At 33.7% G+C, this 18,001-nt stretch overlaps 3 protein-coding genes across 4 annotated transcripts; 1 reads left to right on the top strand and 2 right to left on the bottom strand.

Moving 5' to 3' along the window:
• The first annotated feature begins 612 nt into the window (after positions 1-612).
• Positions 613-3,916, top strand: MGP2 (MALE GAMETOPHYTE DEFECTIVE 2). Its single transcript, XM_079025933.1, has 11 exons — positions 613-1,036; positions 1,124-1,200; positions 1,621-1,707; positions 1,804-1,881; positions 1,963-2,054; positions 2,202-2,403; positions 2,495-2,585; positions 2,703-2,761; positions 2,855-3,003; positions 3,079-3,160; positions 3,232-3,916. Exons 1-11 carry the CDS (start codon positions 925-927, stop codon positions 3,628-3,630), a joined length of 1,428 nt encoding a protein of 475 aa, XP_078882059.1. The 5' UTR covers positions 613-924; the 3' UTR covers positions 3,631-3,916.
• Positions 3,917-5,447: 1,531 nt separating this feature from the next.
• Positions 5,448-6,253, bottom strand: LOC145087844 (coiled-coil protein). The gene has a single exon (XM_079025934.1). The coding sequence runs from the start codon at positions 6,157-6,159 to the stop codon at positions 5,608-5,610; it is 552 nt and encodes a 183-aa protein (XP_078882060.1). The 5' UTR covers positions 6,160-6,253; the 3' UTR covers positions 5,448-5,607.
• A 7,568-nt stretch (positions 6,254-13,821) lies between these two features.
• On the bottom strand, positions 13,822-17,752 carry LOC145087842 (aspartokinase 2, chloroplastic-like). 2 transcript variants are annotated; one of them, XM_079025931.1, is made up of 13 exons: positions 17,345-17,752; positions 16,667-17,235; positions 16,498-16,577; positions 16,383-16,423; positions 16,136-16,290; positions 15,728-15,877; positions 15,543-15,638; positions 15,323-15,439; positions 15,104-15,223; positions 14,922-15,014; positions 14,707-14,823; positions 14,505-14,621; positions 13,822-14,253 (listed from the first exon to the last, which is right to left on the bottom strand). In XM_079025931.1, the coding sequence occupies exons 2-13, from the start codon at positions 17,063-17,065 to the stop codon at positions 14,059-14,061; spliced, it is 1,680 nt and encodes a 559-aa protein (XP_078882057.1). In that variant the 5' UTR covers positions 17,066-17,235; positions 17,345-17,752; the 3' UTR covers positions 13,822-14,058. The 2 variants fall into 2 exon arrangements, with proteins under 2 accessions (XP_078882057.1, XP_078882056.1); XM_079025930.1 differs by having other exon boundaries at positions 17,562-17,752.
• Positions 17,753-18,001: the final 249 nt, after the last annotated feature.

Here is an 18,001-nt window from a genome sequence, read left to right as displayed (position 1 = left end):
GAAATCCGAAAATCTTGCTAAAAAGAGCCTTTCTTTCTTAATTTTTTGATGAATGTTGTTGAAAAATAATATTTATTGATGTATCTTGTTAGAAATATGAAATAATGTTGTTCATGTGCTATTTTTTGCTGAAATAATGATGTTTATGTGTTGTTTTTTTGCTAAAAATATAAAATAATGATGTTTATGTTCTGTTTTTTTTTGCTGAAAATGTGATATAATGATGTTTATATGCTGTTTTTTTTTTTGCTGAAAATATGCATTAATGGTGTTTATATTGGTTTTTGTATGCTTAAAGTGTGAAATAATGATTTATATATGCTTTTTTTTTTCCCTTAAATCAAGTTATTTATTTGCAGAAAATCAATATTGAAATGTATATATTTTGTAGGTTATGCTTGTTTTAAAATTTGATTTGTATATGTTTTTATGGTTATAAGAAATGTGAGAGAAACAACAATGAACAAATATCCATCTAAAAAGATTGATTTTGCACAAAAATTTATGGATATGGTTCGTAAACTTTTGGTTTCGAAAAATCAAAAAGCATCTATTTTTTTTAATGAATAGGATATAAAAGAAAATTTAATTAGTCTTTTATATTTCTTACAGTGAACCTTATTCGTCAAGGGTTTGGGAATTTTTGCTCCAAAAAAATTAGTGGATTCTATTTTGGTGTTAATCTAGAGAAGAAGATGAATCATTGAATTGATCGCATTCAACAACTTCTGCACTTGGAGATAGTAGAGCAAAGAAGTGCGAACTTGGAGATAGTAGAGCAAAGAAGTGCGAGCGAATCACAAATCTGATGCTACTTCATTGATCTTACTCTGTTTGTATTACTACATTCCATCACAACCAAAACCCCCGATCTCCATCACCGACAGAGTGACCTAGATCGACCGAGCTAAGGAAGCCACCACCATGACGAGGCCACTGAAACCCTCATCAAGAAGACCTGCATTTGTTCATCTCATCTGCGCTGCAACCGTCTTCTCTCTCATTGTTTTCGCCATTCAATCCTTTTTCTTCACTGGTGACTTACTTTCCTTCGCTATAAGTTTTCTAGCACCCTAATCCAACCGACTAGCAATTTTGATTAATTTTACCCTCCTTCTGGCAGGTACTCGTACCAAAACTCTGAACACAGAAGACGTCCAGATCTTATCTGGTTTTCAGGCCGACGTTCAGCAATGTGTGGTTAGCTTCATTCTCCTTTTCATCTCTCACACGAAACCATATGGCACAGTTGGTAGTTAATTAGTTATGTTGCTCTACTTGTATTGTCATCTGCAATTACGTATATCACTTAGTTATGTTGCTCTACTTGTATTGTCATCTGCAATTACGTATATCACTGCAAGCTATTTCGTTAAATTCATCATACAGTTCATCTCGCAGTCAATTTCAACAACAAAAAAAAAAAAAAGGAACTTTTGGCTGATCACATGCTTGTTCCCAAGCATTTAAGGTTTTAGCCTTGTTAATCCTTGAACAAATTTTCTGAATCCAAATGGTTGCTCGTCTATATACAGTGTCATGGATTTGCCATTGTTTATTTGTTGAATTATATTATGCTAATTCCTAGTGCCTTCTCTTACTAGTTTGAATCACATGTAGGCAAACAGAGGATTTGGACTTACTGCACAAATCATTGACCACTGCAAGTTGGTTCTTAAGCTTCCTGAAGGGACTAATAGTACCTGGGTATGTCTCTCACTCCCTTTGTTATCTATCTTTATATCTTATATAATTATCAATCAATCAATCAAGCTCTCTCACCAATCTGGTATTGAATTGCAGTTGAACCCACAGTTTAAGACATATGAGCCATTAGAATACAAATATGATGTTTGTGAGGCAATTCTCCTGTGGGAACAGGTTAGTGATTATCATTATTTTTTCCAATGCATATGTAAATGAGTAAATTATGTAATCCTTTTTCTTCTTTCTGAATTGCAGTATCGTAACATGACCACAGTTTTGACAAGAGAATATTTAGATGCAAGACCAGATGGATGGATGGACTATGCAGCCAAAAGAATAGCACAGTTGTATGTTTTTCTCTCTCTTTCTCTAATATTGATAAACCAAGACTTAAAAGATCTTTTTTCTTTTGTGTTGTTACACAATACTGTCATTCTTGAATGGTTATTTACACTTTGTTTAGTGATTCTTTATCTTCTCCAATTGTTTATTAGAGGTGCAAAAGATTGCAGCAATCGCACGCTTTGTGAGGAACTTCTTAATCCAATGTTGCCAGCCAAACCACCATTTCACCCTAGACAGTTTGAGAAATGTGCTGTTGTTGGAAACTCGGGTGATCTTTTGAAGACTGAATTTGGTGAAGAAATCGATAGTCATGATGCAGTTATAAGAGACAATGAGGCACCTGTGAATGAGGTAAATCAGTCACCTCAAATTTTAGCCATATTTAGGATATTTAGTTGATGTAAGTTATTCATTCCTCTTTTTAACCTTCTTTTTTAAGCAGAAATATGCAAAACATGTTGGTCTAAAGAGGGATTTTCGACTAGGAGTTAGGGGCACTGCACGTAATATGGTCACCATCCTCAATGGATCAGGTCAATAGATATTCTTTTCAAGATTTTAACATCTTAAAATCTATTTACATACCACTCAAATTTTTTCTACCTTTTTTTTTTTTTTTTTTTTTTTTTTTTTTTTTTTTTTTCCTGCAGATGATGAGGTGCTTGTCATCAAAAGTGTAACTCACAGAGACTTCAACAAAATGATTGATGTAAGTAGTATCCAATACAAACTTTTTTTTTTTTTTTTTTAATATATTTATAATCCTAATTCCTAACACATTCTTTCCTTCATCTTTTTTCAGATGATTCCAAATCCAGTTTATCTGTTTCAAGGTATTGTTTTACGAAGAGGTGCGAAAGGAACTGGGATGAAATCAGTTGAGCTGGCACTTTCTATGTGTGATATTGTTGACATATACGGTTTCACTGTCGATCCTGGCTATACAGAATGGTTAGTGTCAAATACCTATTTTACCCCCACCCCACTTGAGATCATATCTTGTTCTCACTTTTGATTCTTTAATAGGACCAGATACTTCTCTGAGCCAAGAAAAGGTCACAATCCGTTACAAGGAAGGGCGTATTACCAACTTCTTGAATGTCTTGGTGTAAGCAATTAAAGATTTTCTTGTTTTGATAAGTTTCAAACTCGCATGACCAAACTACCCTTATATTTTAGGTGATTAGGATACATTCTCCTATGAGGGCAAAAAGGGAACAAGACTGGTCGGATGTGCCAAGTCGTGAGAAGATAGGGAGAGCGCATGCAGCTGCCACGCGGTTAAAGAGGAGTGAAGAGAGTGAGTATGGTAAAGCGGGGCAGTTTGGGAACTGTAAAGTGTGGGGGAATGCGGGTGCGTATGGGAGTGGGCCCGTATCAGGGTCTAGAGATATGAGCAGCAAAAGGAGGAATTCGAATTACAGTAAATGGGAGGTGATGCCTTTTAAGAGTTTGAGACAAGAAGCACAGGAACATTACATGCAGATGGAAGGGGTTTCGTTGTATAAGATGGATGGTAACAAATTGGATGATTTAGTGTGTGTGAGGCATCCTTTAGAATCTGAATCTGAATCTTAGGTGAAGGAAAAACTTTGTGTTGTAATTTTTTAATTTATATTGGTTTGTGTTATACCACTTGTGTGCATTGCAAGGTCCAAGGGGAATAGAGTTATATCTTAGATAATCAACAAGGATTCTGGTAATGCTGACGTGGAGGGCTGAATGTGTGGTCGTCATTTTCAGGCACAATGTCTAGATGTAAACAAAGATAAGTTGGGATTGGATTTTCAAGGGAAGTGTAATTTGTTGTTTTATACCAAATTCTATTCATCAATGTTTTCACATAGTTTGGTTTGGGTTGTTAGATATTTATGTGGACGTTTTATTATGTACACATGATCGAGCAATGTGGTTCAGTTTTGTTTCATGAAATTTGAAGATCCACTTTCTTTGTTTATTTTGGTATTGTAAGTGTAACAATCCAAAATTTTATAGAAAAATGTGCCTGGAAATACTTCATTTGTTTTCCAAGTGCACAAAAGGTATATTATTGTTAATTACATGGCGTGAGTAAACTACAATAAGGAGAGTTACTATCTAGTATTTACATTACAAAATAGATCCCATCAAAGTTTCTTAATATTTTTAACTCTTCATAATAACTTCTCATAGCGATCCTAATTGATTTCAATAGACATAAACACTATATACATGAATTAAATATGTTAAGGCTTCTTACTTTGCATATTTTAATACATCATAGCCATATCTCACATCTATGATGATCATAGATGTTTTCTATGTATTTCTCGTTAAGGCATTATACTTTGACAATGTCCATCATCTCATAATGGCTTTAGTTTCAATTCAACTATCTCATTAGGGATGCGCGTGAGATGGAACCCGAGATTCCCGAACACCGAATTTGGTGGAAAATCCGAACCGATTAAGAGGGGCAAAACGGTCAACTTGACTTTCAAGGGGCAAACACGCACCAGTCTTCGAGCTTTGTTTTTACATTGAAATTCAACACAAACGTCCCTAACATTGTTTAAATTATATGCTACTGTATCACTTTCGAATGATTAGGAATACTTATACCTTCATCATGTTGTATTTTCTGTTCTTTCGGTAAAAAGAGATTAATGGCCATCGACCCTTGTTTGACTATCCCCAAGTGTACAGATAAGAAGGTATCTTTCTCATCTTACCTTGAGGAACATTAAACAAAGCAAAATTTTATCCTATGAGTTTCTTCTTGTATATGCAGGAACAAGCTAAGACAAGTTCTGTGACAGCTGGAAATCATAAAGTTGAGAAGGTAATCAACCACTTTTCGTTATCTTAATGGTGCTCATCAATGATGATGTCACTGTCTTTGTAATCCAATGCAGGATATTGACATACACAAACACTTCTGGTGCCATACGTATAACTAACGTATTAAGACCATCAAATCCAAAGATTTATCTCCTTCATGGGTCTGGAAAAAACCCATTAATGATATTCAAGTCAAAGAGTTGTCAAAGGTAAATACACTAAAAGATCAGTCTAATACAAGAATTGAGGACAACGGTTTTTTTTGTAGATATTAAACAAACAACCACATAAACCATCATTTCCATTGTTAAAATCATGATTGACCCAATAATAAGGGCGACAGGATATGCAAGTATTGCAAAAGCTAAAAATGCAACCAGAATCTATGACTCCCTAATTAAACATTTTACCTGGTGTGTTTGTGAAAATATGTCTATTAACATCTTCTCTTACAAAAATACTCTCTACATATATATGCAATGAACAGCTAATGCAAACCTAACCTGTCTCTAAAAGAATTATACGATGGAGCTCAAATGAATCAAAGATTTGTAATATAAATTCTGGAAAATTAGTAAACTGAAACTCAAATCATCCTTTAACCTTCTACTCAATAACTTATCATCGTAACAAAACTGAACCAAAAAAAACATCAGAAAGAGAGATCTTACACAGGACATGAAAGCACAACAAGCAACCATGTCTTTGAATTGAAAGCGAACAAATAAAATCCTATCATTTCTTAGGAGCAGTGTCAGGAACAACTTTGAGTAGCTTCCTCTTCTTAGACTTGGCAAGCTTCTTCAGCGTCTTCGGATTGGTGATTTTCTGAAGCTTCGTACCAGATTTAAGTATGTTTTCTTCCTTCCTCTTTTCCCTCTCCTTCTTCTTCTCCCTCTTCTCCACCTTGTTCTTCCTTATCTCCTCCTTCAACTCTGTTATCCTCTCCTTATAAGCCTTCTTAATTTCCTTCTGCTGCGCCCTCTCCTCGAACGTCGATTTCTTCAGGCTCACCCTAACCGCCGATGATCTCTGTGTTTTCGGTTGCTTCCACTTCCTTCCGGATACTTTACCCGCTATCACCCCGTCGTATGTCGGCTTCCCGAAGATCGGCTTGTTAGGGTTTTCCGAAGAAGAAACGGCTTGTCGCTTTGAAGTTTGGATTTCTTCGGCGGCGTCGATATCCATGGAGGCATCCTTCTCCTGCTGCTGTTCAGATCTCTTCCTCTTGTAGGTTTTGCCGCCGAACCCTTCATCCAGGCATCTGAAATCAATGGTGCACGCCATTGATATTTGATGGGAAAAAAGAAAGATTAGGTATGCCTATTGACGCCCCTGTGTAAAACCCTAAAAATCTAAGAGAAAGAATGGAGGGTTTTTATACGCATGCATCTTCCACCAGTCCACCGTGGTGACAAAAATGGCCCCTAGGAAGGAAGGTTACAACTTAAAATTTAGAATAGACATTACATTTTTCTATTTTTCTGTTAACCTTTAAAGTTTAAACAATAAAAAAAATAAGGGATAATGACTTGAAGGGTAATGAGCTTTCGGATTTTTTTTTCATATTTAATCACTAAACTTTTTTTAGTTATCTATTTGTCACTAAACTATTGAAACTGTTCACATTTTACCCTTATGGTCATAAGGGTAAAATGTGAACAGTTTCAATAGTTTAGTGGCAAATAGATAACGAAAAAAAGTTTAGTGACTAAATATGAACAAAATCGAAAGTTCGTTTCCCTCTAAAAAGTTCAATGACTAAATGTGAACAAACTTCCTCTTGTATTATGTTTTAGCAAATTATTTATTTTTGTTAAATTGTAGCAACATTTGTTGATGGAAAAAAAAAAAAAAAAAAAACTGAAAATATATTTAAAAAAACAAAAAACCGAAACCGAAATAAAAAACCAATGGTTTGAGATTTTCCAAAATAAAAAAATCAAAATTTCTAATCTGATTTTGGTTTTACAAAAAAAATGAACCATTCTCACTGATGTGAATTATGACCATTGGTTTGGCATGTAGAATTTGTGACATCCCATGAATACGTAGTTACAACATCGTCTGACCTCGTAATTCATAGTAAGGGGTTAGAGTATCATCGCATGAATACGTAGTTACAACATCGCCTGAACTCGTAATTCATCACTTACAGTTTATGGGCTTGCTGGTGTTTCCACTGGGTTGTCTAGAATAGTCCGTGGTCGCCATGTATACTTTGGTAGATAACTACATCGCTACATTGTCGGTTAAGGTTATGGTATCTCCTTTCATCCTACATCACCTAATCATCATCATCAATTTACCTAATTATCATCACCTATCTCTCATCATTTTATTTCATCACACACCAATTATTTCATCTACCCATGTTTCATCCGCAACATATTTGTAGATATAAAATAAATATATTGTTTAAATCTTTTAAAACATGTATAAAATCGTCCATCCAGCATAGACAGCAAGTATTCAAATAATATACACACATAACACGTAATTTATATAAAATACTTCATATATATGTGTAAGATGAAAGTAACTATATATACCATAAAAATCCCATAAATGCTTCCTAACTTCAAACCCCAAGGTTTACTCTACTAAAGCTTCATATTCTCGGCTCTCTGGACCTAGAAGGGTCCAGATTCCTAACTTCAAACCCCAAGGTTTACTCTACTAAAGCTTCATATTCTCGGCTCTCTGGACCTATAAGGGTCCAGATCTATAACACAAACTTGCAAGAGGGGTTTGAGGCATTTAAAACCCCAAATATGAAGTGATTCAAGCCCTAACCCCAAAATGGAATCTACACAATAAGGAAGGAAAGGGGTTCATTTTTGTACCTTAGAATGAAGCTCCTTGCTTGAATAACTCAGAACAATAACCTTCCTTGGTCCCTCTTGCTGGAACTCTTCTCCTTTATTGCAAAATCATACCAAAAAGCTCAAGATAGCTCTTCCTCTCACTCTACACACTCAAGTTCGCTAGGGTTCTCACTCATGGGAAAGGTAGTCGCAATTGAAGACCATAAATGCCTTTAAATATGGCTCGGGCCCAAAGATTTAGGGTTTCTGCCAACAGCGCGGACTCATCGAGTCGTCTCACCGACTCGTCGAGTCCATTCATTAATCCGAGTCATCAGTCGCGACCTTACTCGAAGAGTTGAGGCGCCAACTCGCCGAGTCTCTCTTTTTAACTCAAAAGAAAAATACTTAAATTATGATACCTGGAAATCCGGATGTTACATTTTGTTTTTTTATTTCATAGAATTCTTCATCAACAAATGTTGCTACAATTAAACAAAAATAAATAATTTGCTAAAAATAATACAATAGAAAGTTTGTTCACATTTAGCCATTGAACTTTTTAGAGGGAAACGAACTTTCGATTTTCTTCACATTTAGTCACTAAACTTTTTTTCGTTATCTATTTGTCACTAAACTATTGAAATTGTTCACATTTTACCCTTATGACCGGTAACAGCCGACTTAAGGAGTCATAGTAAGTAGATGTGACAAATAGAAAGATGTTTAATAGTTAAAAAATGATTTTTTTGATTGATTAAGGCTACATAGAGTGGGAGGTACTACGCCTCGTCACCACTCTCGCTAAGCATGCGCTATATTGTTTCTGGTTCTCACCAAGGGGGTGGCCAAGGAGAAGTCGACAAAGGACAAACCTGCAACAAGAGGAGAGAGAAAGTGAGGTAAATGTTTGGGTTTGACTCACCTTAATGTTATACCTATTATTTTTTAAGAAAATGTTCATGTTTTTATAAAAATATAATTGTTTTGAAAAAAATAATAATTTTTAGGAAGAATTTCATATATGTCCCTCTTAAACTTCAAAATATCATATTTGCCTAACTGAATTTCTCAATATCATATTTACCCTTCATAAACCCTCAAAATATCATATTTGCCCAAATCCTTTTTATAATGTTTTTAATATTTTATAATCATTCTTTATACCTTAGAATTATTATAATAATTAAAAATTTTAACCATATTACCGTTACGTCTATGATAATGGAATGTGAACTTCTAAATTGTTGGAATGTCGCCCTCAAACAAAAAGATTCATCTTCAACCCTCTATATGGAATGTATATTTTGATTGTTTAGTTTTTGTTGTTTTTTATTATTATCATGTTGTAGATAGAGGTTATTTTAGATATTAACATTGATATTTTGATGTTTAAAAAGTACATATACGATATTTTGATATTTAAGAAGGGCATATATGATATTTTGATGTTTAAAAAGGATATATATATATGATATTTTGAAATTTTATGATGGGTAAATATGATATTTAGAACTTTTATAAAGGGTAAATATGATATTTAGAAATTAAGTTGGGTAAATATGATATTTTGATGTGTAAGAAAGGCATATATGAAATTCTCCCATTTTTACCTCTTATCAACCACTATAAATAAACATAACACACATAAATCTCAATACATCTCTCAAAACCTCTATCATTTTATAAAAAAATGTCATCATCATCTTCCTCAGAAGATGCTCTTGGGACCGTATTACAAGCAGTCATCGGCGTACGTATTATGCTAGAATAAACAATTATCGGCTAGGAAGCGAGCATTGCGCAACGTAAACCAAGAAGATATATCCAAAGAGAACATGAAGCATCCTACCAACGTCTCATGTATGATTATTTTGATGAGCATGGTCTTTTTCAAGGAATACTATTTCCGGTGACGGCTACGAATGCATAAAGATTTGTTTCTACGTATTGTCGAAGGTGTGATAGGAGCGTCTAATTATACCCGACAACGCCTAGACGCAAGATGTTCATTAGAATTTGATCCAATTCAAAAATATACAATTGTATTTCGTATGTTAGCATATGACACCAACTACGATTCGCTAAACGAGAGTTTTAGAATGTTTGCACGTACCACACAAGCAGTAGCGTAACCATGATTTTATTTTAATGTAAACCAAATAATTTTCAACATTTGAGTGAGTAGTAAAATATTTCAAATGATAACAAAGTATGACAATGTATGCATTCTAAAGTAAAATGTTCATTTAAGTTGCACACGACGCTTTCGTACATCATTAAAATCATCTAAAATTGAGTGTATACTGAAAAGCTTAGTGTTATCTCTTATTGCTCAACAAAATTCACGAAACAGAGAGGGGAATAGTTCAAAAAGCGGCATCATAATTCTTTAATTTCAAATTGTATTCAATTTCAAGTTTTGTTATTGGTAAAATGTATTCAATTTCAAGTTTTGCTACGAAGTGACCATATAAAGCCCTACTTCTTTTATTTAACAAAATATATATTTGTATATATAAGAACTCAAATTTATGTGGGGTGGCCAAGGCCCACCATTGCATCCATATTGCTACTCCATTGCACACAAGAATGTCTTACAAGTTTTACAGATCTAATCATGTCTTTGTATGGTCCATCCTATTTGCATCATCCTACTTCTAGTGACATACAAAAATTATATGCTCATCATGCGAATGTGCATGACTTTCCTTAGATGTTAGGAAGTTTAGATTGTATACACTAGAGATGAAATATATGTCCAAATGCATATCATGAGCAATTATCATGATCTGACGGTCTTACTTGATGTCGTAGCCTTATAGGATTTGTGGTTATGACATGCCTACTTCAATAGTCCTGGTTTGATTAATGACGTTAATATTCTTAATAATTCAGCAATATTCAGCAAAACATATGATGGTACCGCCCTATATTAGTCATTTGTACTCCAAGGAACGGAATACAAATTTAGGTACCATCTTGTCGATGGGATCTATCCCGACTTTTTGGTTTTTGTTAAAACTTTGTCGTGTCCGGATGACCCTCAAAGATCAAGATTTAATAGAGTCCAAGAAAAAGTGAGGATAGATGTCGAACAAGCGTTTGGAGCACTAAAAAAGCGTTGGCAAATACTTGCTAAAAGCGTCAATGTTTCGTGAAGTAACAACTATGAAAAATATGATATATACGTGTACATATTACATAATATGATAAAAGATCATGAAGAAAACACAATATTTCCCTATGACGAGAATCAAGTCATCCCCGATACACAATCACTATAATATGGTGGTCAATAATGGATTCAAAGAGTAAGTATAATAAACAATGTAGTAATCCATTCCGAATTCGCCACTATTTGACTAATTGACAATATTTGACTAATTGACAACCTGGATCTTAATATACCACCCGAAGATGAATTAGAAGGCCAACTTTCGGACGAAGACATGTTGCTTTAGTTATGATGAGTTGTTTTTTTATGTACTGAATCATGTTTCTAGGTAATAAGTAATGTTTTAATTTATTAAGTTGTATTTTAAGTTTTAATTTATTGTAACTTTTTAAGACACAGAGCCTAGATTGTTACAAACTAGGTTACAACCCGTGGAAACCACGGGTAAGAAAAATATTGATAATTAAAGAGAGTAATGAAAAATCAAATATTTATAAAATTTTATTAAATTAATAAGATATAATTTTTGTTTAGACTTTTATATATTTTTTAGACCGAAGCTGTTACAAAGTAAAATTTCTTCGATCTCAAACAAAGTCAGGTTCTTAAAATGATCTTCGTTGAGTGATAAAAGTACATTACTTTTCACATTACAATATCCTCATAAAAGAATTTTGAAAATAAATACTATAATTGGATAAATTTTCTAAGTACAATGCTTATAAAGACATCAAATTTAATAATACATTTGCAAACATTTAATTATTTAGAATAATAATATATTTGCAAACATTTGTTTATTTAAAAACTTAGATGTTTTGTCCGTAACCATATAATTGTTTATTTAAACTAATTTGTCAATGTGTTTTAAAATATGAGCAACTTTCTTTATGTCTAGATTTACGATAAAATTATTATGTTGTATAATTAGATATATAATTATAAAATTTGAAAAACAAAAAAAGAACATAGAGACAAATAGTTATATTAAGATTATAGAAATTTTGCATTATTAACAGGTAGTTGAATTAAAATTATAAAGATATCCATTAAAAAATAAATTTTCTTATTGTCTTACCTTTCCAAGCACGTAAAAATTGACAAGTGAGACCAAGACAAAAGCTTATTGCTATGGAAAACATTTATGTATTTCCTTCTCAATCATATTTTCCATGAACTTGCCAAAAGTGACATCATTTGAATCATGAAATTCAAACCTGTACCTTCAAGTTCAATCATAGGAAAGTAATAGAATCAAAATCAAAACTTTAATAGTTAAAGCATGTTTAAGATAAAACTCTAGTATGATTCCCCACCTTGTTTAAAATTTAAAATTAAGGACATCATAATATACTTAAAATAAAAAAAAAAAAATTCAAAGCATGTTCAAAATGTAAAATTCAATCTCAAACCCATGAAACTACTGGATTTCACCTTGTGCAATTCTTATTTTAATGGCTTGTACTACTTCTCCAATTTCACAAGCCCTATATCACTAACCAGTTTTTCTCCACACTTTAACAATGAATTGCTGCAAAAGAATCGAAATTAGAATCATTGACACCAAACCTTTTAACTAATAGATTAATCGATTATTACCTATTGATTAATTTTGGTTAATGTGGGTTGCAAAATAAGCTATTGTTGGCACCTTTTTCATAAATCGTTCAAGGAGTGACATAAAGGTGAATTGCTGCAAAAGAATCCAAATTAGAATCATCAACATCAAACCTTTTATCTAATAGATTAGTCCACTATTACCTATTGATAACTTTGGTTACTGTGGGTTGCAAAATAAGCTCGTGTTGACACCTTTTTCATAAAGGGTTCAAGGAGTTTGATTATTCAAGAAATCAAGCACAAAGATAAAAATAGTTTACAAATCCATTATAAAACTGAAAGATTGAAAAGGAACTTATCAAAAGGAAATTCCACAAAAGAAGCATCTAAAAGCGGAAGCCATTTCAAACATATCAGCAATTAATGTTCATCTTCAGTAAACACAAATTAAACAAAAGATTTCATACATATAATACAGAGTAATAACAAATTTTCAAAACCTAATCTTTGAAAACAACGAAATAAAGGAATGAGCTCTACTCATCCATCCCCAAACAAACGTATTAAATGTGAAATCAAATAAATCTAGGCCAGAAACGTTACCTATTGTTAGAGCTTAAAAATCAAGATTGGATATTGTAGTCTCTGTCTCGTCCCTTTGAAGCTGCTTGTAGGGGCTATAAAAGTGAAGCATACAAACTCTTATTTAGAAAGATAGAATGAAATTAAGCAAAAGTTGTATTGGGTTAAGAAAAAAGAGAAAAGAATAACATCAACCGGTGACTGCAAAAATCATCAAAAAAAAACCATGGCCATCGGAGAACAATCACTATCAACATAAAATAGATGAAAAGAAAGAGAATTTGACCAAAACTTACTGATGGGTCTGAGAATAAGGACGATAACCGCTAATAAGAAACCTCCAGCAACCAGTCCGTCATGCGCTTCTTCCCAAACACTCTTCATCTTCAATTACTGCTTCAAATCTATATCATAACCCTAGATATATAGAAAAGGGCGAGATTTAGGGGATATAATTAGGTATTCCAAAACTAAATCTGGTTAACAAATTTTAAATTTGAATCTCTCATTTCACGGGAGGGAGGGAATGATTTATGGAAAAATCAAAAATCAAAGCGAGATTGGGGCGATTTGCGGGCGATCAATTACCGGGTTCATAGGATTGATTGACTGTTATTCAAACCCATATGTGGTTTAAAGCTAAAAGGGCATATTCTGTAATTCAGTTTGAAATTTTTTGCATTAAGAAGATGCCACGTGGAGAAAATTACTCTCTTTTATTAGGAGAGGAGATTATGATATTTATAGACACACCAAATTTATTATAAAATATAAGTTACTATTTGGCGTAATTTACCCTTATCGTAAGAAAGCTAGAAGCCATTAAAGAGCAATGAAGAAATCCATACATTACAAAAAATAAAAAGTGTCCATAGAAAGAAGCCCTAAAATCAAGCAAGGATTCATTATTTGGGATTGCTTACAATAAATACATAGCCCTCCATGGAGTCATGGTTTGTGACCATTCTGAATACCGCTATTATATTATAGAATCCCTAAAATCAAGCCAAGGATACATTAGTTAGTTACTAGTGCATTTTACTGTCTATGGTTTAGGGTTTAGATTCCATTTCCATTTCCATTGTGGTTGACTAGGTCAGCAACAGCAAGATCAGTCTCAAAGAAAGCCGAATGGAGAGCCCTCACACATTTTTCCGACTCACTGTCATTAACTATCAACGATATATTCACCTTCGATGCTCCTTGAGATATCATTTGAACATTCACTCCATTTGTACGAAGAACATGAAATACCTACATTATAAAAAAAAAAACAAATACAATACAAAAATTACACATCAAAAGAAAATCTAATTACACCATAGAAGCAAGACATAACAAAACAGATCAGATTGTAGTGCGTGTAGCATACATTTGACTAGGACCAAGACCAATAATGTCAATAGGACAAACTTGTAAATTTTTGTCCCACCCAAAAAGGTGGAATAGGGATTCAACTCAAGATTTATAAAAAGTCAGAATAGAAGAGAAAAACAGGTCAGTACCTTCTCCAATATAAGTGATGACCTCTGAACATTCCCAATCAGTGAAATGATTGATCGGTGTTGAAGGAGATTCACTTTAGCAATTTTTTCAAGTTCTTCAACAACATTATCAAGTTCCTGATTAAAAAGTACAAAGATTGATTCACTTATTACAAAAAGATTTTTCATTGTCAAATAATGAAGAATGATATGAAATGCTTGCCTGCTGAATCAACTCCCTGCTCCAAAGCTTTGAAGGATCCAATGTTAAAGAAATACTAACTTCACTAGTAGCTACAACATCAACCGAAATACCCAAATCTTCAAAAGTTGAAAATACCTAAATCATGTGTCAATTATAACTTAAAAGTTACATCAGTCTGCTAAAAGAATAAAGAAATTAAATCATATTCCCCTTCTTTTTTCTTTTTTTTTTACCTTAGCTAGGAATCCAAATTGACCAAGCATACGAGTGCTAACAATATCCAACATGGTCACATTACGTTTCAAAACAATGCTAGTCAGTATCGCCTGAAATTGAAAGTTGTTAGATGTTTTACAATTTGTGAAATTAAAAAAAATAAAATAAAAAATTACAGTTGTATAATTTAGCTACTGACCTTTGACATATCTCTTGATTTAGTGATTAGGGTACCTGGAGCATTAGGGTTGTAAGAATTTTTAACCCTAACTGGAATATCACCTTCTCTTGCAGGCCTCATAGACTGTGGATGAAGAACCTATATATATATGAAAAGGAAACAGAGAATAATAAGTAAGATCCACATGGAGATTGGATAGAGTAAAGAATGAAAAATTAATAATTAATTTTATGCTACCTGAGCACCAAAATATGCAAGTTCAGCAGCCTCATCAAAAGTTAAATAAGGCACAGGTTCTGCACCTGGATATATGTTGGGATCACATGTCAAAACACCATCTACATCTTTCCACACCTGGTTATATATATAAGGATTAGGAACAAACATATAAAGTTTTAAAAAATAATGATAATAATAATTAATTTCCATGGGAAAATACAACAAATTTTTTACTGACCTGAATTTCTCGCAAGCCTAATCCTTTACCGATGGTTGTGGCAGTCAAATCGCTACCACCTCTGCCTAATGTAGTGATTGCACAAGTTCTGCAACCCTGCAATTAAAATATTGTTATTTTGTAGAATCATGTTTATAGTAGGTGTTGTTCATGAAATTTGAGATGATGTAAAAAAGTAAAAAGACCTTTCCAAGGAAGCCAGTAACAATAGGGATTGCAGGATCATTATTCCAATCACTGTGTAGTTTATTTGCTACAGCTGGATAGGTTGCTTCTAGAATATCCGCATTTGTAAAGTCATCAGTTGTTATGAACCCAATATCAAATGCATCATACTGCGATAAGGAACAAAAACAAAAAGGCAAGTGTCAGAAGAGAATAATATGCAGGAAATAAGTCATAAAATATGTTTTTGCATTCGGTTGAAAGCCTCTTCAAACAAAATATTAAGAATCAAACCCTCTTAATTACAAGCATCTTATTAGTGGAGGGGTAATTTAGGTATTTTACTTTATTAGTTTGTTGCAACATAGTACACTTATATGGGGGTAGAGGGGAGTTTTCAGATATAAATACAATATGGAGCCACATACTTGGCAAGCTTTGACACCGATTTTATTCAAGTATGCTGCAAATATTCTTGTGGACATGCATTCCCCAAATGACACTAAGTAGTCTCTTGCACGTGGAGTCATATCTTTAAGTACAGCAATCCCATTCAGAAGTCTCTCTAATTTTTCTAGGTGGTCTGCAAAAATATATCAAATTAGAAAACAAGATCTGAAAAATCTTTCAGCATCATATAGAAATGTCTTATTCTTTCAATAATTGGAGGCAGACCTGTTATGAGTGATTTGTCTAATCCAAGCTCATCCACTGTCCTGAGTACACAAATGTTCAACACTCAATCGGCATAAACTAATGTCTATAATCTTTTTATGATGGTAATACTCACCTGTAGTGCAGTTCTTTCACAAAGCTCAGCTCATCTATTTCAGAAACATCAGAAATACAGTTTGCAGCCTTTTCTCCAGCCTATATAATACAACACAGATTTAACATTAAACCTTCTTGAAGAAACAGCTAAAATATCAATTCTTATAAAAATTAATTGTTGCACAAACCACAATAAGCTTGTTGGTAGTCTTCCCCATAGCAGAGAGGACAATCACAGGATTCTCTTCTGGAAAACTGAGGATAAGTTCAGCAATCTCTTTCATCCTATCTGCTGAGGCTACTGAAGATCCACCAAACTTCATCACACATGACAGCTGGTTAATTGATTCTTCCAAACCTTGACATTTGGCTTCGCTTTGTACCAAAACATCATTCTTTCTCGCATCACAAACAACCCTTAGCCCTCCTCTTCCCTTGTTTGGATATGAAACTCTTAATGTCCCACACGATTCAGTGAGCAGATCAAAATTGAGTCTCTTCTGTGAGCACAAAGATTGGGAATGTAGAGCCTTCTTTGAAAAACAATAAGGAGTCTTGATTCCACACAAGTGTGTAGCTGCTGCCATTGAAACAGATTGATTGTTTGCTGCTAGAAACCCACGAAATTAATTAACCCTGAGGTGTTGTAATAAGCTGAGAGAGCTAACTAGGTGGCTTAGCTCTCCCTGCTAAAACTGAAATCGTTGAGGATCTGATGCCTTCTTTTATGAAACTCTAACAGAATTCTATGAAGAACCTGCAAGTACCATGATATATGTGTTGAATTACCAAATTGGACAACCAGTCGTAAATCGTTTACCAATATGAACAATGATGAATAATAGAAACACGTGTAAAGCATGCACCGTATATTCCAGCGCGTGAATGAAATACAGCAATGATTAACGATTACTGTAGCATAAGAATTCTAATTGAATTGAGATGTTCGTTCAGATCGGCATTTTTAACAGAACTCCATCAAAATGTTAGATTTCAACCACTTTCAGCATCTTTAACATGAGATTAAAGGGAGGAAATTAAATGAAATGAAAGAAGCACAGATCATGAAATTGAATGTCATACCAAGTACAAACAGAGATAGAGAAGAGGGTTTGAAGGGTTTAGGTTAGGGCTTAACGAGTGGGTGCGGCGAGCTTAGAAATAGAGAATCAGGCAATGACTAGGCCTCCAAAAGGAGAGCCGGTGGTGTTATTCCAAACAAATGCCATGGCGAAGTCCCTTGGCTGCTTCCAAGTCTTCCACCTCTTTTCAATGTCATTTTCCTTTGACAAAACTTCAAAAATGGTCCCTGTGGTTTTCAGAAATATCAAGTTTAGTCCCTAAGTTCAAAAAACCTCACAGATGGTCCCTGTGGTTTCAAAACTTTTAACAAATGGTCCTTCCGGCTCACTCCGTTAGCATTTCACCGTTAACTCATTTTTTAATGAAATATTGCAGGGGTAATTTCGTCATTTCAGTTGTAACCTCCTCTCTTTAAAAGAAATTGCATGTCCGATTTTTGG

Source organism: Lactuca serriola, chromosome 2 (assembly GCF_051521515.1).
Source record: "Lactuca serriola cultivar US96UC23 chromosome 2, Lser_US96UC23_V15, whole genome shotgun sequence".
NCBI lineage: Eukaryota > Viridiplantae > Streptophyta > Magnoliopsida > Asterales > Asteraceae > Lactuca > Lactuca serriola.
Note: the sequence above shows the minus strand (reverse complement) of the source record. Positions and strands in the feature narration are given on the sequence as shown.